At 40.6% G+C, this 22,608-nt stretch overlaps 1 protein-coding gene across 1 annotated transcript in view; it reads left to right on the plus strand.

The window, feature by feature from the left end:
• The window catches only part of WDR27 (WD repeat domain 27), a 522,635-nt gene that overhangs the window by 244,501 nt on the left and 255,526 nt on the right, over positions 1-22,608 (plus strand). The window contains exons 20-21 of the mRNA XM_082251222.1: positions 2,856-2,977; positions 17,601-17,698. Coding sequence (XP_082107348.1) covers positions 2,856-2,977; positions 17,601-17,698 — 220 coding nt within the window. The remainder of the gene's footprint in view (positions 1-2,855; positions 2,978-17,600; positions 17,699-22,608) is intronic.

A 22,608-nucleotide genomic window follows, 5' to 3' on the forward strand; every position in this document is an offset into this window, starting at 1 on the left:
AGTATAACATGTTTGTTATTTACCAAAAAAAAATGAAGCCTTTAATATTACTTTAAGGTTCTCATTAAAGTAGAACTTTGGCTTCTTTGACTGCTATCAGCACAGCGTTTTGAGCTGCAGAGCTCTATGGTGGGGGGCAGTGTGACGTGTGTTTCATCAAATCACACAGATCCCTTTTTTTTTTTTTTACAACCTTTATATGAAGTGCACAAAGTGACACTGCACAGCAGCGTGGTGCACTGTGCTTGCTGTGAGGTGGCATTCAGGAAAAACATGTTGCATACCGTGTTTCCCCGAAAGTAAGTCCTACCCCGAAAAAAAGCCCTATCTCGATTATTGGGACGGGCTGCAATATAAGCCCTACCCCGAAAATATGCCCTAGTTTAGTGTATGAAAAACCCTAGGATGCACTTTATTAGCGTTTTAAATAATGTCCAGTGTGTTTTTGTAATATAATACTGTGAAATACCTTCCTTACATCGCCGCTCTGCTCTCAGCTTATTCCCTGCTGTCTTTCTCCTCTCATACCGTAGCTGTCAGAAGGGGATCTCAGCCCCTCCCCTCTACAGTGTACACAGAAGCGCCAGATGTTCGATTAGAATTGTGGGAAATACCTTCGGTACATCGGCGCTTCCGTAACCCCCAGCTGTCGGCCAGGGAAAGGAGGACAGCAGAGCGGCAGATTAGCTAAACCTATTCTAATCTAATCTACCACGGAACACTGGCTCTTCTGTGTACACTGCAGTGGGGAGGGGCTGAGATCCCCCTCTGACAGCTACCGTATGAGAGGAGAAATACGAGAGAGCAGAAGATTAGCTGAGCACAGAGCTGCGATGTACCGTAATGAAGGTATTTCACACAATTGTATTACAAAAACACTCACTGGACAGTATATAAAACACTAATAAAGTGCATCCTAGGATTTTATATACACTAAACTAGGTTTATACGGGATTTCTGCCAGGCAGGGAGGGCAGAGAGGGACAGAACATTATAAGACCTACTCCGAAAATAAGCCCTACTGTGTCTTTTGGTGCCAAAATTAATATAAGACCCGGGCTTATTTTCGGGGAAACACTGTAATATCGCACAGCTCTGGAATACAGTGAAATTCTGGTCTAAACATAATGTTCAAAAACTATTGTTTTCTGTGTGTCATTGCAGTTACCTGCATTTTTCCACGAGAACAAAACGTGGGTAACTGCACATAGCATGAATGACCCTTAAATATGTGGAACAGTATTAGTATTATTATTTAGTATTAAATTCAAAAGCAAACATTTACTACATTACAGCTTACCATTCTCTGCATTAAGGTAAAAATGTCCCAGTAGTAGCCCCCCCCCCCCCCCACTAGACCAGACCTTGTTTCAGTCAAGGCACCCTTTCAAATTTTAGGGCACACAATTCTAAAATGTAAAAACGAAAATTAATAGATTTAACATTTTTCAGCAGCATCAACACCTTTGCATCACCCAACATTAGAAGTGATTAATCATCCACCTTTGCAAACTAGTATTTCACTGCTATAAGCAAATATTTTTACTGAATGACAGTGTTGAGACACTGTCTATTGTTGTGATTAGCTGTGATTGGTCACAGCTAATCACATGATACAAATGGGCTGTGATTGGCCCTGTCTGTACTTTGTGATCATTGTGACCAATCACAGCTAGCAACACAATTGTAGACAATGAATGTCATGAAAGGAAGCCATTCATTGTTTACAATTGTCACATGATCTGCTGTGATTGGTCATAGTGATCACATGACACTGACAGCAGACCAGTATAGTGATCAGTCATTCGCTGTGTCCGGTGGACGCAGCAGGTGACAGATTGCGACGGAACGCGGCTCCTTCTCGGGAGGATGTCATATGGCATCCTCCCAGAACAGTAAGGAAGCAGTTAAAGGGGTCGATGTAGAAAAAACTGGAGAGAGCAAATCTGGTGCAGCTCTGCATTGAAACCAATCCACTTCCAGCTTTTTTTTTTTTAGTCAAAGCTTAATTGAACAAGCTGACGTTAGAAGCTGATTGGCTATCATACATAGTTAAACCAGATTTTGCACTCTGCAGTTTTAGAAAAACAACCCCAAAAAGCCATTAATCCCACAAAAAAAAAAAAAACTGTCAATACATGCATGCTGATCATAGTCATTTACTAAACGGTTGTCCTCTGTATTCTGTAAAAAACCTGGTTAATCCTGCAGTTCTTAGTCCCTCCCTCCTGTCTGTGACCCAGATGCAGCTTCAGATTCTGTAGAGCGGCAGTTGTCACATCAAGTGCACATGCTTAGATTTCTGTAAGTTGCAATGCAAGGCATTTCTTCCATGATCATACCTGTGCAGCACCCATGACTGTACACTCTGAATAAATGACAGCATACTCCCTCCCTCCTCTTCAATGCCTACAACTAGCAAAACACACTGTGGGATATTACATCTTGATTGATAACTCTGCCCACACTATGTTATTGACTAAGAAAAAATAAATATTGGATTTTACATATATGCTTGTGCAATGATGTAACACATTTATTTGATATTCATTGTGTATTTTTAATTACCGGTAGTATTACGTAGGCTTTTTTTTTTTTTGGTCATGTGACACAGAGTCAAAGTTCAGGCTTCCTCTGCTTACATATGGAACATTCATCAGCAGAGACTAGAAGATGTGTAAAAGTCACGTGACTACTGCATGGCAACATTAGAAAAGGCACTCACTGCCTGGTAACTACACAAGCATGATGCAATTAAATAATAAGAATGTTCTGTATAATGTAAACTAAAGTGTCTGTGTTTAGTATCCCTTTAATCACAAATGTTAAATAACCCTTAACATTTGGTTCATTAGATATTGTGCTTGCAGCAGGAACTAATCGTGCTGTAGAGGTTTTTGATCTGAACGTGGGTCGCAAAGTTGCAACAATTCCAGATGTCCATCCAAGAGCAGCCCATCAAATCTGTCAAAATAAGGTAAATACATTTTCTTCATAAAGGCCAATATCTCACAGCAGAGAAAATCTATGTTGAGAGAAATAAGCAGGATGAACAGTATCTGAAAATGCTAGTTGCCTAGGCTGTCATACGGATTTACAGGTTCATTATTTTTTAAAATTTGAAGAGGCTTAAAGTGTAGGTACATGTGTACAAGTATTATTAGTACACCCTAATAATGAACTTGTTTTAATTGTTACCTTTTGGCCTGTTAAATATGCAGTGAAATATTCTCTTATATCTTTTTGATAAGTACAAAGAAATATATATTGAACCTGCCAGGATAGCTGGGGACTTCCTGCAATCTCTGCCTTTGCTGCACTCTTATGAGATAACATTGTTTCTGGCTGTCTCTGTGGACTACACAACAACTCCCCAGTATGTTATGGAGAAGAGGATAGGGTTATTTGTAGTCCAGTCTTGGAGCGACAACACTTTTCCTCCATAGATACAGTAAGCTGAGTGAACCATGTCACCCAATAACAGAACATGTAGACAAAACATATAAGAACTGGTAAGCTCCAATATACAACATATTTAAACTAATTTTTGCTCTTAGTTTTAGACATGCTTTAAGGTCAGTTTCACACCCTTGTGCTATGGTAGCATCTGTCATATGGGCAATTTGGGGCCTGCCATTGCTGACCTTCTGAAAATTTTTGATGGCTAGCTGTCTGTATCTCTGAGTCATACTCTTGCTTTCAAAAGTTAGCATTTGTCTGAGAGCCCTTACAGCCTATATTAACAGCTACGTAAAGCATTTTTTTTTGGGGGGGGGGGGGGGGGAGAATATTATTTGTAATATAACATCACCATATAGCTATAACTCATCTACTTGCCTAACCACTTCAGCCCCAGAAGGTTTTACCCCCTTAATGACCAGGCCAATTTTTTTCCCACAAAAAGAGCTTTCTAGTTTTCTTTTGGAGGTTTTTGATCACCTCTGCGTTTTTTGTTTTTGCGCTAAATTTTTAAAAAACACCAACATTTTCTACTTTCTGCTATAAAACATTCCCATAAAAAAAATAAAAAAAAATTTAAAAAAAAATCGAATTTGTGTATAGTAATTGTTTTGCGCAAAAGTTATAGCCTTTAAAAACTACAGGATAGATTTATGGACTTTTTATTATTTTTATTTTTTTTATTAGTAATGGCGGCGAACAGTGATTTTTATCGGGACTGCGACATTGCGGCGGACATATCTGACACTAAGTGATACTTTTTGGGGACCAGTGACATTAATACTGTGATCAGTGCTAAATAATATGCACGGTTACTGTATAAATGACACTGACAGGGAAGGGGCTAACACTGGAGGTGTTAAATGTATTCACTACAGTGGCGGAGCTAGAGGGCTAGCTGAGGTGGCAATTGACACCCCAGACAAAGTCCTTGCCACCCCTGTTGCCACCCTGCTCATGGGCATCTGCAATTCCAAATTCCACACACAATATCTGTTTGCTTTTTGTGCAGCGCTGATCGCAAACTTGGCCTGCCCGCTGGCTCTGGCTCCCTCCTCTCCCCCTACTGTCCAGCAGCTACGGAGTTCTCTGCTCTGCCCAAGGCAGGACACTGCTTTCTCCTCCCGTCCCCTGATTGCATCCTGTGGGCGGAAGAGAGGAGGACAGCCACGGAGAGCACCTCCTTCTGTGTACAGAGCACTGCAGAGTGAGGGCAGAGCGTCCTGCAGGTTGTTTCCAAAGGGCAGAGAAATCCAGCATTTTTCATTGGAATGAAAAAAAAAAAGTTGTGTGTGCATCCCTGCTCCCCCGCCCCCTCCCCACATGCCAGCCTCCTGCTAACCTCTACAGTCAGCCATGTGTGTCCTTCGGAGGGACAGAGCTGCAGAGAACCGACTGGCAGCATCCCTAGAAGTGACTAGCAGCATGGAGGACCCAAGCTGAGCCACTGCCCTCTATTACTGTACTAAAAGGTGGGAGGAAACAGCTTCAGAGTCCTACAGATGATAAGTGGATGATTGTAGCAGAGGAGAGCTTGCTTCATATCTGATAGCATGGATTTTAGAAGGGGGGGGGTTTACAGGGTGTCTCAGTTATGTGTTACATAGAGTTTGGGAAAAAATACACTAGCTTGTTGAGCTTCTTCAGCGCAACAAAATATGCTCTTTTATTGCTAATTCAAGTTAACAATAACCAAATTATAGGAAACCTAATGTGAAACAAGTAGGCTGTCATTGCTGTTTTTTTCTGAAAATGCTAGTTGCTTGGTTGGGATGCTGACCGCATTGTTCCGATTGGAACAGTGGAGGTATACAGATTGGGACATGTGAATTTTAGCAGACTTTCCTGACATTCATGTTTGAGGTCAGAATGTTATAAAGATAGTAAGTCAGCATAATACCAACTAACCATTATCAGGGAGAGGTTGGCAGTAAAGGGCTTATAGTTCACTAATCAGACCTAGCCCCCCTTTTCCCAAACACACAAATTCACAGAACTCTGCTAAGGGCTAGGGGTGTCATAAGTAAAGTGTAATATGCCTTATTATAGGTAACTTAGGAGGCACACCTGTTTTAGGCTGGGTTCACACTATTGCGATGACAGACATTGCATGTGATTCACACTGCATTGCTGTGCAGATCACATGCGATGTCTGTGCAATACAAATTTTGCCATACAGTTTGTGTGACTGAATTCATATCCCATTCAGACCAAAACAGTGCAGGACCCTTTTTTTGGTCCACACTGGAATCTGATTGCATGTTCATACCTATGCGATCCAATTCCTGCACAATTTCAAAGTTCACACTGTAGTCTGATTCTCACCGGGAGTGTCATTAACTGTACATTGACATCCGCAGCGGTTCGCAGATGTCAGATTGAACCGCCAACGATTTAGGTGCAATGCGAAAACCCACACAGGAATCGCAGGATTTCCCGCATAACACCAGTGTGAACCCAGCCTGAACCTCTAAGGCCCCTTTCAAACTTGTGTGACTTGTCCTGCGATTTGGGATTGCAAAATTGCATGACAAGTCGTTCTCCATTATTTCCAATGAGTACCGTTCATATCTGTGCGACTTGAAGTCCCACCAACTTCAAAGTTGTTCCTGCACCACTTTGGCCCAATTTTAATGTGTTTTGAGGTCCAAAGACATAGGCATTGCTTCAAGCCCAGTCAAAATTACATCAAAATCGCAATAAAATCCTTAAGTTGCACAAGTGTGAACGAGGCCTAAAAGTCTTCACCACTGTGCTGTAAGCACACAAATTGAACATGGTTTTCAGGTGGCCGATTAGGTCATATTCTGCAGGTAATACTGCCCACCAAACACTACAGGGGATTATTTATGCTATACTATGATACAAACCATCTCACCCTGGCATGTGTATACCTCCCATATACAAAACAATTTATCAAGATTTTTCCTTGTATCCAATATTTACTATAATCTGTACCCAGAACTAGCTACACGGTGTAATGCATATCAGGTCTGACCTGCGTACTACTCTCTAAGAATAAGAATGTGTGGTGTGTAGACATGCATAAGAGAAAGCATGTCAGACCTGCTATGCCTTAGAATGTATACCTCCATATAGCTGCTTGTGCAACTTAGGGGGTCATTGGGGGATATGGTAGGGTCAAATCATTGCAGCACATGCTGTATCCAGCACACACATTTCAGCGCTGCATATGCTTCTCTGGGTGGGGGGGGGGGGGCGCTCTTGGGCATTTTCCCCCTGGGCACTAGTTGACCTTTTCCCACCACTGGTCACTGTCACTCAACTCCAGCTACCCTATATATACATATATACCCAACTCCATCCTTATTGCCTGCCTTCTCGACTACATTCACTAGGAATGCCTGCCTACTAAACTCCACCCTGCCCCCACTTCATACTGCCTCCAACCAAACTCCATCTTACCCTGACCCTACCTACTGCCTACCTACCCAGCTCTCTACTGCCAGCCTAAATCCATCCTGCACCAAACCTGTACTGCCTGCCTATCCAACTGCCCTATATAGACTCTCACCCATCTCCATAGTGCCCCCACTCTATACTGCCTGCTTACTCAACTCTATCCTGCCCCCACCCCATACTTCATCCACCCAGAATGACTGCCTCCTTACGCAAGTCCATCCTAACCTGACCCTGTACTGCCTACCTACCCAGCTCTATACTAGAACCCTAAATCCATCCGCCTACACCCTGTACTGCCTGCCTAACCACTTACCCTATATAGACTGCCTACCTACGTCCATCCTGCCTCCACCTCATTCTGCCTGCCAACCCAATTCTATATAGACTTCCCACCCACATACCCTGTTCACTGATCTTCTTTCTGTCTCTGCGCAACATTGCCACCCATTTTCACCCTGCCCACTTCCCTTATATAGCCTGAACCCAACTATATTCTGCCTCCGCATAACCTTTCCCATTTATAGAATATCCATCCACCTCCATCCTGCCCCTACAAACCCTGTCTTCCTGACTTCATCTTGCCTTCCTTCCCCTATATACTGTAGTGTGCCTATCCACCTCCATCCTGCCTCTACATAACCTGACCATCCATCTTCACCATTCTCATCTCCTTTATATAGACTGCCCACACACCTTCAGGCTGACCAACTATCTTTATCCTGCCACGTTGTATATTGACCCCCCAAAATAATACCTTGCCACCCCTTTGCCACCCCTGTTTTAAAAGTCTAGCTCCGCCACTGATTCACTAGGTGTGCTTACTAACTGTGGGGGGTGGATTGAACAGAGGCAGAGAGAGATCGGTGATTCAGCTTAGCTAACAGGAGAGCCGTCTTACATTGTTTACATACCAGGCGCCTCTCCTGTCAGTTTTGCCAAAGATCACAGGAGGCCGACAGCGATCGAGCCCGGTCTGCCTCCCGCTGTGTCTAATTACAGTGGGAGCGCGACTCCGGTGGCACGCGCTCGCCGCAAAAACCTCGTGCACATAATCACATAGATCTACGTGATAATGTGCAGCCGAGCCGCCCTGCCATAGTAAATCTGCATGGGGTGGTCGGGAAGTGGTTAAAGCAGTTGTAAAGTCAGAAGGTTTTTAATCTTAATGCATTCTATGCATTAAGATAAAAAGGCTTTTGTGTGCAACAGCGCCCCTAATACTTACCTTAGCCCCATCTCTGTCCAGTAATGTCCACAAGTGTCTCAGCCGTCCAAAACTCTTCTCCTGATTGGCTGATACACACCAAAGTCAGTTAACCAATCAGGAGAGGGGCGGGGCCGGGCTGCAGCTCTGTGTCTGCATTGACACAAGAAGCTGTGACTTGGCTGGGGTGCCCCTATGGCAAGCTGCTTGCTGTGTGGGCACTCACCAGGAGGGGGGGGGGGGCAGGAGCACAGAAGACGGACCTGAGAAGTGGAGGATCCCGGCTGCTCTGTGAAAATCAACTGCAACAGGTAAGTATAACATGTTTGTTATTTTTATTGAAAAAAAAATAAGACTACAAATACTTTAATGTAATTTGCACTTTTTATTCACATTAAAGCCATATGTGGTTGGCAATTGTTTTGTGTGCATTTCTTTTTTTTTTTTTACATTAGTGGAGATTTTGTTAACCCCCGCAATAGTGGTGGACCTCCTCAGGATAATGTAGAAATAATAAAAAGTTAATTGCCAGTACATACTAAGGAAAAAGGAAATATTGAAAAAAATGTTTGCTGTTATAACCCCTCTTTTCTGGCAGTTGGAAGTACAGAATTTATATTTAACTGGCTGGGTAGACTTCGAAGGAACACATCTTTAAAATAAATTAGCCACAAGTCAGAAGGGGGCATTGGCACAGTGATAATGCCCTCTCTGTTGGCAAATGGAGGCAAGAAGTAACTTTTTTTTTTTATTATTATTTTTATTGATGTTTTTTTAAAACAGTACAAAAGCAAAAGACCACATAAACAGTAAGGCAGCCTGAACATCAGGTGACAATTAGCAAACAACAAACGAAGCTTCGGCATACGGTATAGCTCAGTGGTTAATATGTGTATATAGGAACCATGCAACCTTCACATCTTTTTCAGGTTTAAGGTGACAAAAAAGTACTCTATGATTCTGTCTCCTAATATCAGTGTCCTTCTATCGGGCCACCACACCAAAGAGTCGGCACCAGGGCACGTTTATGTTCATATTCACAGTGCTAGGGTAATGTATATGTCATGTACATAGCCCCATAAATATCATTGACCAGCCAAAACAATGTATAACATGAAGGCTATTAAGGGCCTTTTAAATACACCCAATTTAGTCAGACACTGTAGAGGTACTCTTTGTCCAACCACCCCACACCTCACATTTATTGGGTATTCCCCTGCTGGCATAAGTGGCTTTAAGTTTGTTATTATTAATATTAACTTTAAGTTTGATGGTTGATGGGAAAAAGGGTCTCATTTGTACATCCTGTCCCATAAAAAGGATGTGGGGTTGTTTTTTTTTCCGGGGGGCTTTTTAATCTGGTCACCCCCTTTAGAATAATAGAACCCCCAGATATTCTTTCTCCCCCATGTGTATAAGTCATGTTTACTTATTAACCAAAAAAATGAAATAAAAGCAAACACATTGTGGAAACGTCCTTTATTGAAAAAGATATTAAAAAATGTTTCTTAATGTAAATCCAATGTCAATTACGTATTTAAGCAATGTATATCTATGTAATCAAGATGAGAAAAGCCTGTGAATGTTGACTCAACACTACTTCCACTGCAAATGACAGATCCTGGGTGTTGGTGGAATACAAACACATCAGTAGGGATCTGAGGGAAATCACTGACTAAACATGGCCATGACGTCACCCAGGAACCCTAGCCTGTTTATTTACAAGCCATTTTTAATAGCATATAGCCTACTGCCCTGCAGCTTCACAAACAGGTGTAAGGCATCCCAAAGCATTAAAGCGTGTTTCTAAAGGCAATATTTTCTATTACAATAATGAAGATGTTATACTCACCTACTTTGTCCAATGTTATGGCACAGAGCAGCCCGGAACCTCTTATTCTGGGGTCCACCCCCCCCCCCCCCCAGCAATCTTGGCTCTTCCTCTTCAGTGTCTGCACCCAAAACAAGCCACTTGCTATAGAGGCAGACATGCTTGAACCAAGCTGTGTATGTCTACATGATTGGGTATAAAAATAGCATTTTGCTTTAGAGGCAGACATGCTTGAACCAAGCTGTGTATGTCTACATGATTGGGTATAAAAATAGCATCTTGCTTTAGACAGACATGCTTGAACCAAGCTGTGTATGTCTACATGATTGGGTGTAAAAAGAGCATCTTGGGTAGTCACAATGTCCCATAAGTAAAGCTGGGCAGAGTTTTACCAGTCTGTGAAATGATGTGTTTAAAATTTTTTAAGCAATTTCAGAATAAAGTTTCTCAACATATATTTCTAAAGACTTTAAATATATCATCATCTGCAGTATGTATTATCATTAAAAGATTCCAAGAATCTGGAGAAATCTCTGTGCGCAAGGGACAAGGCCCCTGTGATCTTCAGGCCCTCAGATGGCACTGCATTAAAAACAGGTATGATTCTGTGATGCATATTTCTGCATGGGCTCAGGAATACTTCCAAAAATCTGTCTGTGAACAAAGTTCGCTGTGCCATCCAAAAATGAAAGTTAAAGCTCTTAGGCAAAGAAGACACTATATCTGAACATGATCCAGAAATTCTGCCATCTTATATGGGCCAAAGCTTATTTTAAATGGTCTGTTGCAAAGTGGAAAACTGTTCTTTGTTCAGACTAATCAATCAATTTGACATCCTATTTGGCATCCATGGGTGCTGTGTCTCAGGACTAAAGAGGGGAGAGACCTCCTGTCTTTTTATCAGCTCTCAGTTCAAAAACCTGCACCTCTGATTGCATATCTGGAAAGGCACCATCAATGCTGAAAGATATATCTAGGTTTTAGAGCTGCATAATCTCCCATCCAAATGATGTCTTTTTCAGGGAAGGCCTTGCATATTTCAGCAGGACTATGCTAAACCACATACTGCATCTATGACAAAAGAATGGCTTTATAGTAGTAGAGTCAGGGTGCTTAACTGGCCTGCTTGCAGTCCAGACCTTTCACCAATTGAAAATATTTGGCACATCTTCAAACTTAAAATGCGACAAAGAAGACCAAAGACAGTTAATCAGTTAGAACCCAATATCAGTCAAGAATGGGACAACATTCCTCTCCCAAAACCTCAGCAACTGGTCTCCTCAGTTCCCAGACATTTACAGAGTGTTCCTAAAAGAAGATGGGATGCTACACTGTAGTAAACTTGACCGTGTCCCAACTTTTTTGAGACATGTTGCTGCCATCAAAGTGATCTTATTTTGTTCAATTTTTATTTTTTCCATTTTTAACATTTCATATGTTTTCTATTCTGAGTAAAAATATGGGTTCATGAGAGTTGCAAATCATTGCATTTTGTTTTTATGTAGATTTCACACAGTGTCATATATTTTTAGAACTGGGGTTTTAAAATGCTGCTGACAGCATTTACAGTATCTCACAAAAGTGAGTACCCCCTCACATTTTTGTAAATCTTATATTATGTATTTTCATGTGAAAACAATGAAGAGATGACACTTTGCTACAATGTAAAGTAGTGAGTGTACAGCTTGTATAACAGTGAAAATTTGGTGTCCCCCTCAAAATAACTCAACACACAGCCATTAATGTCTAAACTGCTGGCAACAAAAGTGAGTACACCCCTAAGTGAAAATGTACAAATTGGGGAGCAGCTGTATTAAATTTGGTGTTATCACTCTCTCTCTCTCATACTGATCACTTGAAGTTCAACATGGCACCTCATGGCTGAGAACTCTCTAAGGATCTGAAAAAAAGAATTGTTGCTCTTTGTAAGGATAGCCTAGGCTTTAAGAAGATTTCCAAAACCCTGAAACTGACCTGCAGCATGGTGGCCAGCGGTTTAACAGGACAGGTTCCACTCAGAACAGGCATCGCAATGGTCATACAAAGGATTCAAGTGCACATGCTCAGCGTCATATCCAGAGGTTGTCTTTGGGAAATAGACGTATGAGTGCTGCCAGCCCTGCTACAGAAGTTGAAGGGGTAGGGGGTCAGCCTGTCAGTGCTCAGACCATACGACACACACTGCATCAAATTGGTCTGCATGGCTGTCATCCCAGAAGGAAGCCTCTTCGCAAGATAATACACAAAAAATCCTGCAAACAGTTTGCTGAAGACAAGCAGACTAAGGACATGGATTACTTGAACCATGTCCTGTGGTCTGATGAGACCAAGATAAACTTAATTGGTTCAGATTGTGTCAAGCGTGGGTGGTGGCAACCAGGTGAGGACAGAGTAATAAAATATTTACAAATATATATATATATATATATATATATATATATATATATAAAAACTGTATCTCACAAAAGTGAGTACACCCCTTACATGTTATAAATATTTTATTATACCTTTTCACGTGACAACACTGAAGAAATTACACTTTGCTGCAATGTAAAGTAGTGAGCATATAGCTTGTATAACAGTGAAAATTTGCTGTCCCCTCAAAATTACTCAACACACAGCCATTCATGTCCAAACCGCTGGCAACAAAAGTGAGTACACCCCTAAGTGGAAATGTCCAAATTGGGCCCAAAGTGTCAATATTTTGTGTGGACATCATTATTTTCCAGAACTGCCTTAAACCTTTTGGCCATGGAGTTTACCAGAGCTTCACAGGTTGCCACTGGAATTCTCTTGAAGCCTTACAATATATCGACAGCTACTTTGAATGCATGATGTAGGTTCACAGCAATAAATCACAAATGCAAATATCACACTTAGAATCAACTCCAGACCTTTTACCTGCTTAATTGATGAAGACATAACGAAAGAGTTACTCACCCCTGACCATGAAACAGTTTTTGATTCAATTCCCCAATTATGTTTGGTCCCTTAAAAAGGGGGATGGCTATTCTTAAAGCGGAGTTCCAGCCTTTTCTGTGTTTATTAAAAGTCAGCAGCTACAAAAAGTGTAACTGCTGACTTTAAATAAACACACACTCACCTGTCCCATGGTCCAGCGATTTTGCCGCCTGCATTACTGGTGTGGGCACCTGGCTGTGACAGCTTGCGGCTTCACAGCCGGGAACGCACTGCGCATGCGCGAGTTGCGCTGTGCGTCTTGATTGGCCGGCAATCTTCTGGGACCTCTGACATGTCCCAGAAGATTGCAGGGAGGCAGGGGGAGAGGAGAACCTCCGCTCAGGGCGCCGCGGCGCTCTGAGCGGAAGTGGGAGCTGGTACCTGTCAAAACTAGGTAAGCACTCACCACCCCCAAAAAAAAATGACATGCCAAATGTGGCATGTCAGGGGGTTAGGACTACCTAAAGCGGAAGTTCCACTTTTGGGTGGAACTCTGCTTTAAGAGCTGTAATTTCTAAATCCTTCCTCAAATTTGGATGTACATACCCTCAAATTAAACCTGAGAGTGTGCACTTTCAGCCCATATCAATTTAATAACTATAGCTTGAATATGCTTTGGTAAATACCTGAAAAAAAAAATTTTTGCCTGTGTCCAAATATATATAGACCTAACTGTATATACAGTACAGATATATAATCACATTGTTATGATTTTAGAAACCAACTTTATAATAATGCACTTTTGCTTGTTCAGTTACTTGATCTGTCTTTGTTATGACAAACTGCTCCTAATTTAAAGTCATTTTAATGAAATATTGTATATAAAAAGAACATAATGTCTACGTCTGTTTGGAGTTCAAATTTTTTATGGATTTTTGTCTTTTCAACAGTTCTTAGAATATGTAAGCATATTTTTAAGTAAAACGTGATCTGGTAAAATACTTAGTGTGTTGAGATGCTCATGTATCGCTTACAACACGTGTACAGTCATTCAGCTACTGGTGTTCCATTCTTTTGCTCAGTCAGCTGAGTGATTTTGGCCTAGGTAAGCACTGGATTCTGTCAAAGCTGTGGACACATGGAATCTCTTGGGGCTAAAGTGGAGGCATACAGCCTGCTGTGGTTTTGAAAGAAACGTCAAGCTTGTTTTTCCTTAGTCAAAAAAACTATTAATGGAACTTATAAATCATTTTGTTAAAGTGGATTCCATTAGAGCTTATTATGAGTATATTCCAACCTGAAAGTGCTCTTTACTGCACATTGTATGTTTTTTGGAAGCTTTACCAACAGACACAATGACGGGAATTAACAAAGGCTAGCACATGTGAAAAAAGTGTCATATTCTAAAATGAATATATTCCTATGTAAAGAGATCCAAAAGATTAAACCTAGTGTAAGTAGATTGTAAATTGGATGTACAGGAAAATACAGGAAACTATGAATGTAGAATAGAAATATGAATGCAGAATAGAAATTTAGAAGAAGCGCAAAAACATTTTTGGGCGAAAGTAAATATGAAAATATGAAAGGAGAAGCAGCAAGGAGAAGCAGCAATCCTTTTCGCCTTTCAGCACATAGCTTGCTAACAAATGAGCACTTCAGTACAGCTGACTGACTCCCCATGCTGCTTCTGCCACCCCCAATCTAGGCTCTATTGTACAGGGATTCAGAAAGGCCAATGTCAAATTAAAGGGTGTCTGAAACTTTAAAACAAATGTTGTAGCTTACCACAATATAAGTATGCACTCTTTTTTTGTTCATGTGTAAGCTGTTTAATTTCTTGAAAAATTTGTTTAGGGGCAAGAGCCCAACAATTCCTGCTAAAATGTGGCAACCTCACCTTTCTGCATGCCCTTGATGAAGGACTGGAGCTGTGTCTCCTGGGTCCTAACTCTCAAAGCTTACAACAATCGATATAAAACTAGACTGGCACATCTTGATTATACAATGGGATTAAAAGCATCTATAAAGGAATAAAATTATAAAATAGTCTATAGAGTATTTATAAGAAAATATTAAACGATGTTAAGAGATATAAATTAATGTGTATGCTTGCAAAGGTAGAAGAATACATTTGTAATGTATATCACTTATGATGCAATTTAAGGGATTATATGAAGAGATTATGGGTACTTATAAACAATATATGTATAGTTTTGAACGATATTGTGTGAAGATAAAAACAAAGATAACTGAACCTAAAACTTAAACTAAAAATAAAAATGAAAATAAAAATTAAAAATAAGGGATATAAAATAAAAAACAATTATAGAAAAAAAAATAAATAGAATAAAATTAATGGAAAAATATATTGAAAAATAAATGTGTATGTATATTTACACTTGTATACTGCTAAAGATACAAAAAACCAATGACATCTCGGATGAACCACTATGTTAGTGAGTGGGATATTTTAGGTGGAAGCCTGACGATTAGCTCTAGATGTCAAGATGAATAAAGATATTGATATGATTGTAATATAAGCAGTTATATTAATGTGTTGGTTTCAATTTCCTCGTTCAGCCCCCCGGGTACCAAAGTATCCAGGGAGTATATCCAGTACGTTTCTTTCTGGCAGAGGCATTTGAAGCGTTCTGCTGTTGGGAAGGTGTTGGGGATGGATTCAATGATCCAAACCTTGAGGCCCAAAGAAGATTTTTGGTGATGTTGTAAAAAATGTCGGGGGAACGCTATGCTTATCATTGCCACCCTCTACAAAGCGTTGGTGTTCCCCAAATCTTTTCCTCAAGGTACGGATTGTCCGACCCACATAGTGTGAGCCACAGGGGCAAGAAAGACAATAAACCACAAACTTCGTGGAGCAATTAAAAAAGTTCTTAATGGGATAAGTACAATCTTTGACCTTGAATTCTTTCTGTCCGTGGGTAACATGTTTGCATGTTAGCCAAAGTGCTTTTCGACACTGGTAAATGCCTATAAGAGGGATGAGACATGGTCTAGTATCGTTCGGTCCTGGTATACATTTTAATTTGCTGGGGGCCACTAGGCTTTTGATATTTCTGGCTTTCCTATAAGCTACTTTGGGTTTGGATGGTAATAAATCTTTAAGATGCGGGTCCATCATAAGTATTGGCCAATGCTTGGTCAACACTTTTTCCATCTGCTTGAATTTGGCATGAAACTGTGTTACAAACCGGGGTGCACTGTCTGGGTTGTCCTGTGTTCTTCTTTTTGTCTGTTTTGGACTTGCTAGATAAGTAGTATAAGCCTTGTTCAAAAGAGTTTCTGGGAATTTTTTTTCTGTAAAGTTTTGTAAATTTTTGTTTTAGCAGTGCATTTTGTTCCATATAGTCTTTCCCTTTTGTGTGAATCCTCTGCAACCTGCAATATTGGATTTTTGGAATATTTTGAATCCATCTGGGGTGGTGACATTTACTAAAATGCAAAAATTAATTATCAGCTGTGGGTTTTGTGTAATTTTAAGCTTGGATGGTGCCATTTTCATGGTACAGCATAAGATCAAGAAAAGCAAGTTGGACAGGATCATGTACTGAAGAGAAAGTGAGACCAAATGTATTCTTATTGCAATGATTGACACATTTTTGGAAAATGGGTTCTGGGCCATCCTAGATGACTATAATGTCCTCTATATACCGCCCATAAAAAATAATATGGGAAATATAGGGATTTTTATGCCAGATGTTGTTGGCCTCCCAGAAACCCATTGTTAAATTGGCATAGCTGGGGGCAAACTTTGCCCCCATGGCTGTACCCTTAACCTGTAAATAAAATTCACCGGCGAATTTAAAATAATTATGATTTAGACATAACTCGGTGGCATCAATTATTAACTGTATCTGTTGTGGATTCAATGTAGGATCTCCCATGAGGAATTCGGAGACCACTCTGAGTCCTATGTGATGGGGAATAGATGTGTATAGCATGATGTTGTTGCTGTTAAACTCTATATAGCATCAGCTAAGTACAGTACAAAGAGCTGTGTTCGGGCAGCAGTACAAAAGGACTTTCCATTCCACTCCTAAAAGAATCAAGTGAGTGCTGCTCAGCCAATTACAGGAAGTCTTGTATTTTTTTGAATAAATACTAGGCTTCCTGTGCTGGGGTTATGTGGAGATCATATACCCATCTCTCCACCTTGGCCAATCAAAAAACCTTGTATTGATTCATAAAATACAAAACTTCCAATAAATCATGATTTTGTTCCAAGAAAGGGATGGAAGCCTCCATCCTGCTGCAGGAACACAGCGCTGTATACTGTATGTAGATGATGCCACATACGGGTTATACAATGCTGACAGTCACTGCATTGATTAGTAAAGGAAATTGCTTGTTTGGGTCAACTTGGCCCAGATAAACTATCTAAAGTGATAATATTAATGGAGTTAGGCTTTAAAATGAGCTGTTGTAAGAGAAACATGGAGGATGCCATCACTGACCCTCCCTTCACGTGATGGTTGCTCTGCAGTCATACCTACCCACATGCTTTATTATGTTGAGCCACTGATTGGGACAAGTTTGCAAATAAGGAATTACTTTTTTCCTCTGTACTTTACATACAGGTCATTGAATAGCCCAGCAACTTTCATTTTCAATAAGTCAGCAATAGTAGTCTCTATATTTTTCTCATAACAGGCTTTTCATTACCTGATGATGAGTCCTATATTAACAAAATAAAATGTGTCTTGTTAGCTTTACTGTATTGTTTTGCGTATTTGTAATTTGTTTTCTTTTTTAACGTAGGGTTCTGCTTTTAGTGCCCAGCCTACTGAAGCCTATAATCTCTTTGCGACCATTGCCATTGGTGATAGCCTAAAGTTATGGGACATTAGGACTTTACGGTAAGAAGGAATTTGGGAAAAAATGTTAATTTATATTTTGCTATTCTAAATGTATATATTTATATACTTTGTGTATACAACATGTGTGAAGAAGGAAGAAAAGAGGAGTCAAGTTAAAGGAACAGGGAAAAATGTCTTGCCTTTCCCCCTATTGCCGGAAAGGGGTCAGGATATAACCCAACTCTCAGGTCTGTCTCTTGTAGTGCTCACTAGTTGTCCATAAGCCATAATGCAAGATAACTTGGTTTTAGGTAATCTACACAACACTAGAGTTAGGAACTAGAGCAAAAGTAAGCTGTGTTCATAGCGACCAATCAGTATTCACATACCTAAATATTTCCCTGTAAGATTCTCTATAAGAAAAAAATGAGAGTTCAGTGAGGGTAGGGTAATAGCACTGCTGCACCCAAAGCCAGGTGAGATGATATATTTACGGGCCTGTAGTTGACAATTTTGGCAGGGAGGCTAATGGAGTACCATAATAAAATATGTGAGAAATATGTGAGGGGAAGTCCAGTCCTTGAAGATCCCCCTCTTCATCGGAGAGGGAGAAAGCCCAAATTAAGTTTGAAAAGTTTGTCTAAAGGGTCCTGCGAGACTGCTCCTCATTCCCTTGGTGTGGTAAGAGGGCATATTAAACACAGAAAACTACAGCAGCTCCTGGGGTTAGTTGGGGATTACTTCCATCTTCATCATACTCCTCTTCATCGTATTGGCACAGTAAATGTATTTTTTAGCACATAGACTATCACCTATTAGACATTTCCATTAACATAGAAAAAGTAAAAAATAAATAAAAAAAAAGCCCAGCTCCCGTACAAATAAAAAAACAACTTTTTCATAAATACACAACTTTAGTCCAGCGCTATCCCCCACAGAATGTCCACTCCTAATCTGGGTTGAATGACAGCCAACTTCATAAATACAACCCTGGTGGTAAATCATCATACTGGCTTGGACTCATGGTACTATCAGTTCTGAATGTCGGTCACAATGCTCAGTGCAGAATGCCAAAGGAAAAGTGGAAGGATCATTGATGTCACTGGATTGGTCAAAATACCCACAAGAAAAAGGTATGTACTGTATACTTTTAAGCTGGCCATATATGGATCAAAATTCATCCAGTTCAGCAGGTGTTACAGGGTGTTACAATTGTATAAACAATGAAAAATTGAGGGTGAAAAGAAACAAAGTCACAGGCAATATAAATATATTAACATTTCGACTAGGTACAGAGGTTGAACATAGAAAACAGACAGATACCATGGTGTTATTATGGTATGAACAGTGCATTGTTAATGACAATAACTGTAACCGTGCAACCGGCGGATGGTGGAGGGGTTGAGAGAAAAAAAAAGGTGAGGGTGGGGAGGCTGAAATGGATGAGGTAAGGGAAGGGGAACTTTTTTCAAGTAGATCCATTAGATCCGTGGGTTTCATTGTGATATTAGCAGGTCTTGTTCAAACCCCATAGGCCTCAGATAGCCCAAAAAGGATTTGACTTTATCCAAGAGCTTCAGTTGAAGTTAAGTTTAGAGTTGACTCTGGACTTGGTATCACCTATAGATAGAGTGGGTGTTAGCTATGCTCTAGCAATCATTTGTTTTGCAGCAGGAAGGATATACAGCAGTAGCTTAAAGGCATTCTTACTTAACCATGGGAGCTTAAGATTATGGAGGGCATATTTAGCAGTAAAAGGCACACAGACATCAGAGAGTTTAGGGAAAATTTGGTAGATGCCAATCCAGAATTGGCTGACAACAGGACATGTTCACCACACATGGAAGAATGTGCCTGTCTGTCCACAGTTACAGAAGCAGGAAGCAAGAAGGTGAGCAAAACGGGTTATAGTGGGTTAGAGGGGGGCCGTTTTATAATTTGTCTCTACGGCTAAAACATTGATGGTGCAAGATTTAGTAGACTCCCACATTTGTTTCCAATCCTGGACCTCCAAGTCAATTCCCAGGCCAGATGTCCATTTTTGAGAATAGGCAGGTAAGCGTTGCACATAGAGAAACAAAATCATGCCAAGGGTGTGGGGCATACTTAGTTTCAAAGGATTTAAGCATCCTGGGACCTATGGGGCAGTGCATGTTTGTTTGCAGGAAATTTTTGATCTGAAGTTGTAGTTGGGTAAAAGATTTCACACCATCATAAGGTTCCACACTTGTGTTGCGTTTTTAGAGATCCACTCTTGGTATGCCCGAGGTGTGGAGAGGCCTAGGGGAAAGGCAGGGTTGAAAGTGAAATCTATCAGGGGTTAATGTGGGGAGATAAGGTTAGTGGATAATGTTACCACGTCCCAGACTTTAAGAGTAAGTCTGAGAGTGTACAAAAGTAATAAAACAGGTGTGTATTATCCCACACTCCCTAACCTGATGTGTCTCTCACTTTTACCCTGTGTCTGATGGCTGCAACCAAATAATTGTGTTCCCACAACTGCAAACTAAATAATATCAAAAATGTTGGCTGCGCCTATCTGTGTGCAATCCAATTAATGTTTTTAAACCAAAAGCTTACTTTCAAACCACAAAACTGCTATCATTATTCAGTGACAAGCTTTCTTGTGTACAATAAAATAAAACAAATGTGACAGTCCCAAATAACTATAACTCAATTAGTAGTAGTATTAGAATTTAGTAGAAATTCTTTCAAATATTTTTCACTTTATATGTGCTTCTCATATTCCGCAGTTTTTCCACCTTCACCCTTGTGGATTTCAGTTAATACAATTGTGCAGTGACACCCACCACCTTTCACCACTGCGCTCACCTCCAGTTTAGACCTGTTTCCATGTCCAAAATCAGTTTCCCCTGCTAGGGTTAATTCCAGGCTCCTGAGCTGTTGAATCTCTTTTCACTCTCCTCTCTCCTCACTGAGCTGGCTTTGTCTGGACTTCCTTTCCTCCACAACCCCTCAGTATAAAAAATACACTCCCATAGTATAGTATATACATATATTGCATAATATCTACTTACATTAAAACTTGAGACAGTGCGCTTTAACCGGTTGCCGACCGCCGCACGACTATATACTGCGGCGGTCAGCCCCGGCCAGGCAGAGTGACGTATCGGTACGTCACTCGCCTGTCACTGACTTGCGAGCCTATAGCGGGCGGGCGCGCGCCCGCCGAGGCGCGCGCCCGCCGCGGCTCGTTCACAGGCAAGTCAGTGCGTGTGACCGGCGGACTCGATGTCCGCCAGTCACACTGCGATCGCTCCTGTGAAGGGAGAAAGACAGAGCAGCTTGTGTAAACAAGCTGCCTGTCAGTTCTCCCTGTGTAAAAGTAAAGATCTGACCGTTCTACTATGTAGAACGGTTGATCTTTGCTTTTACACCAATAGCAATGTCCCTACACAGTAGAAAGCACGCCCCTAGGACACACTTAACCCCTCCCTGTCCAATAAAGTTAACCCCTTCCCTGCCAGTGTCATTTTTGCAGTAACAGTGCATATGTATAGCACTGATTACTGCAGTAATGTCACTGGTAACCCCAAAAGTGTCAAAAATGTCAGTCAAGGGTCCGATCTGTCCGCCGCAATGTCGCAGTACCGAAAAAAAAATCGCAGATCGCCGCCATTACGCGTTAAAAAAAAAACACCAAAAATGACAAAAATCTTTCTCTTTGTTAGTAAACGCGATAACTTTTGCGCAAACCAATCAAAATACGCTTTTTGCGATTTTTTTTACCAAACATAGGTAGCATAAAACAAATTGGCCGAAAAATGTTAAAAAATTTTGATTTTTACTTTTTTTTTTGGGGAATTTCATATAAAAAAATGTGAAAAATATTGTTATTTTTGCAAAATTTACGCTCTTTTTTTGTTTATAGCGCGTGATCAAAAAATCGCACAGGTGATCAAATACCACCAAAAGAAAGCTCTGTTTGTGGGAAAAAAAGGACGTCAAATTCGTTTAGGTACAGCGTCGCACGACCGCGCAATTGTCCGTTAAAGTCACGCAGTAAAAAATCGCAAAAAAACCCCTGGTCCTTTAGCAGCCAAATCCTCCGGGGCTTAAGTGGTTAAAAAAATCATCCAATGGGGCAGCAGCTCCCGTATGCTCTCATATGTTCCACAAACACAGTCATCTGTCACCCGATTCCTCATCCCCGAGTATGTATGTCACGTGATTGTGACGATACGCATGGGAGAGTGGTCGCCATCAAGATGACATACCTTCCTGCTCTCCTGAGCCATGAGATAGGGTATTTCACTCATGTAAGAGGGAGCCAAGCTTCTGCAGCAGTGAGGTATAGTTAGCTTCATAAAAGTATGTGGTTCAATACCATAGAAAATCAGGTCATCTGCAAATAAGCTGAGCTTATGATGGGTGCCCTCCGAAATGATACCGCACATAGAAGGGTTGGAGCGGGACAGGAGGCGAATATTATATTTTTTTTATTTGCAAACTTTCAAATAATACAAGACCTATTACAAAAATAACAGTACATGGCAATATATTTACAACACAAATAAGGTACAAAAAACAAAACCAACAAACAAGAAAAAACAAATATAGTTTACAAAAATTACAAACATTAGTAGGACTCTTCATCTCATGAACAAAACACAAGTATCTAATAATAATACTAGCTAAATATTACTAATATTAGTCTTCTGCCATGTGAAGTATAGCTAGGGCAAATATTCCAATTCAAACTGACCTCATACATAGAAAGAAAAATCTACTTTTAAGTTGAACTTTAGTCATAAAATTAAAGCTGGCCCCTTTTGCAGGTATAGCTATATAAAACATTAAAAATAAATGTCTATACTGATTAAAATCCAGTAATACACAGTCTCACCCTGCTCTACACATACTTAGTTGCTCTCCATTTTTGGCATTGTGCCAAATATCGGAGCCACTAGACTACCTGCTCAGGGGTTCTTGGCTCCAGCAAAATGGCA

The sequence above is a fragment of the Pelophylax lessonae genome (genome assembly GCF_965119305.1).
Source record: "Pelophylax lessonae genome assembly, chromosome: 3".
NCBI lineage: Eukaryota > Metazoa > Chordata > Amphibia > Anura > Ranidae > Pelophylax > Pelophylax lessonae.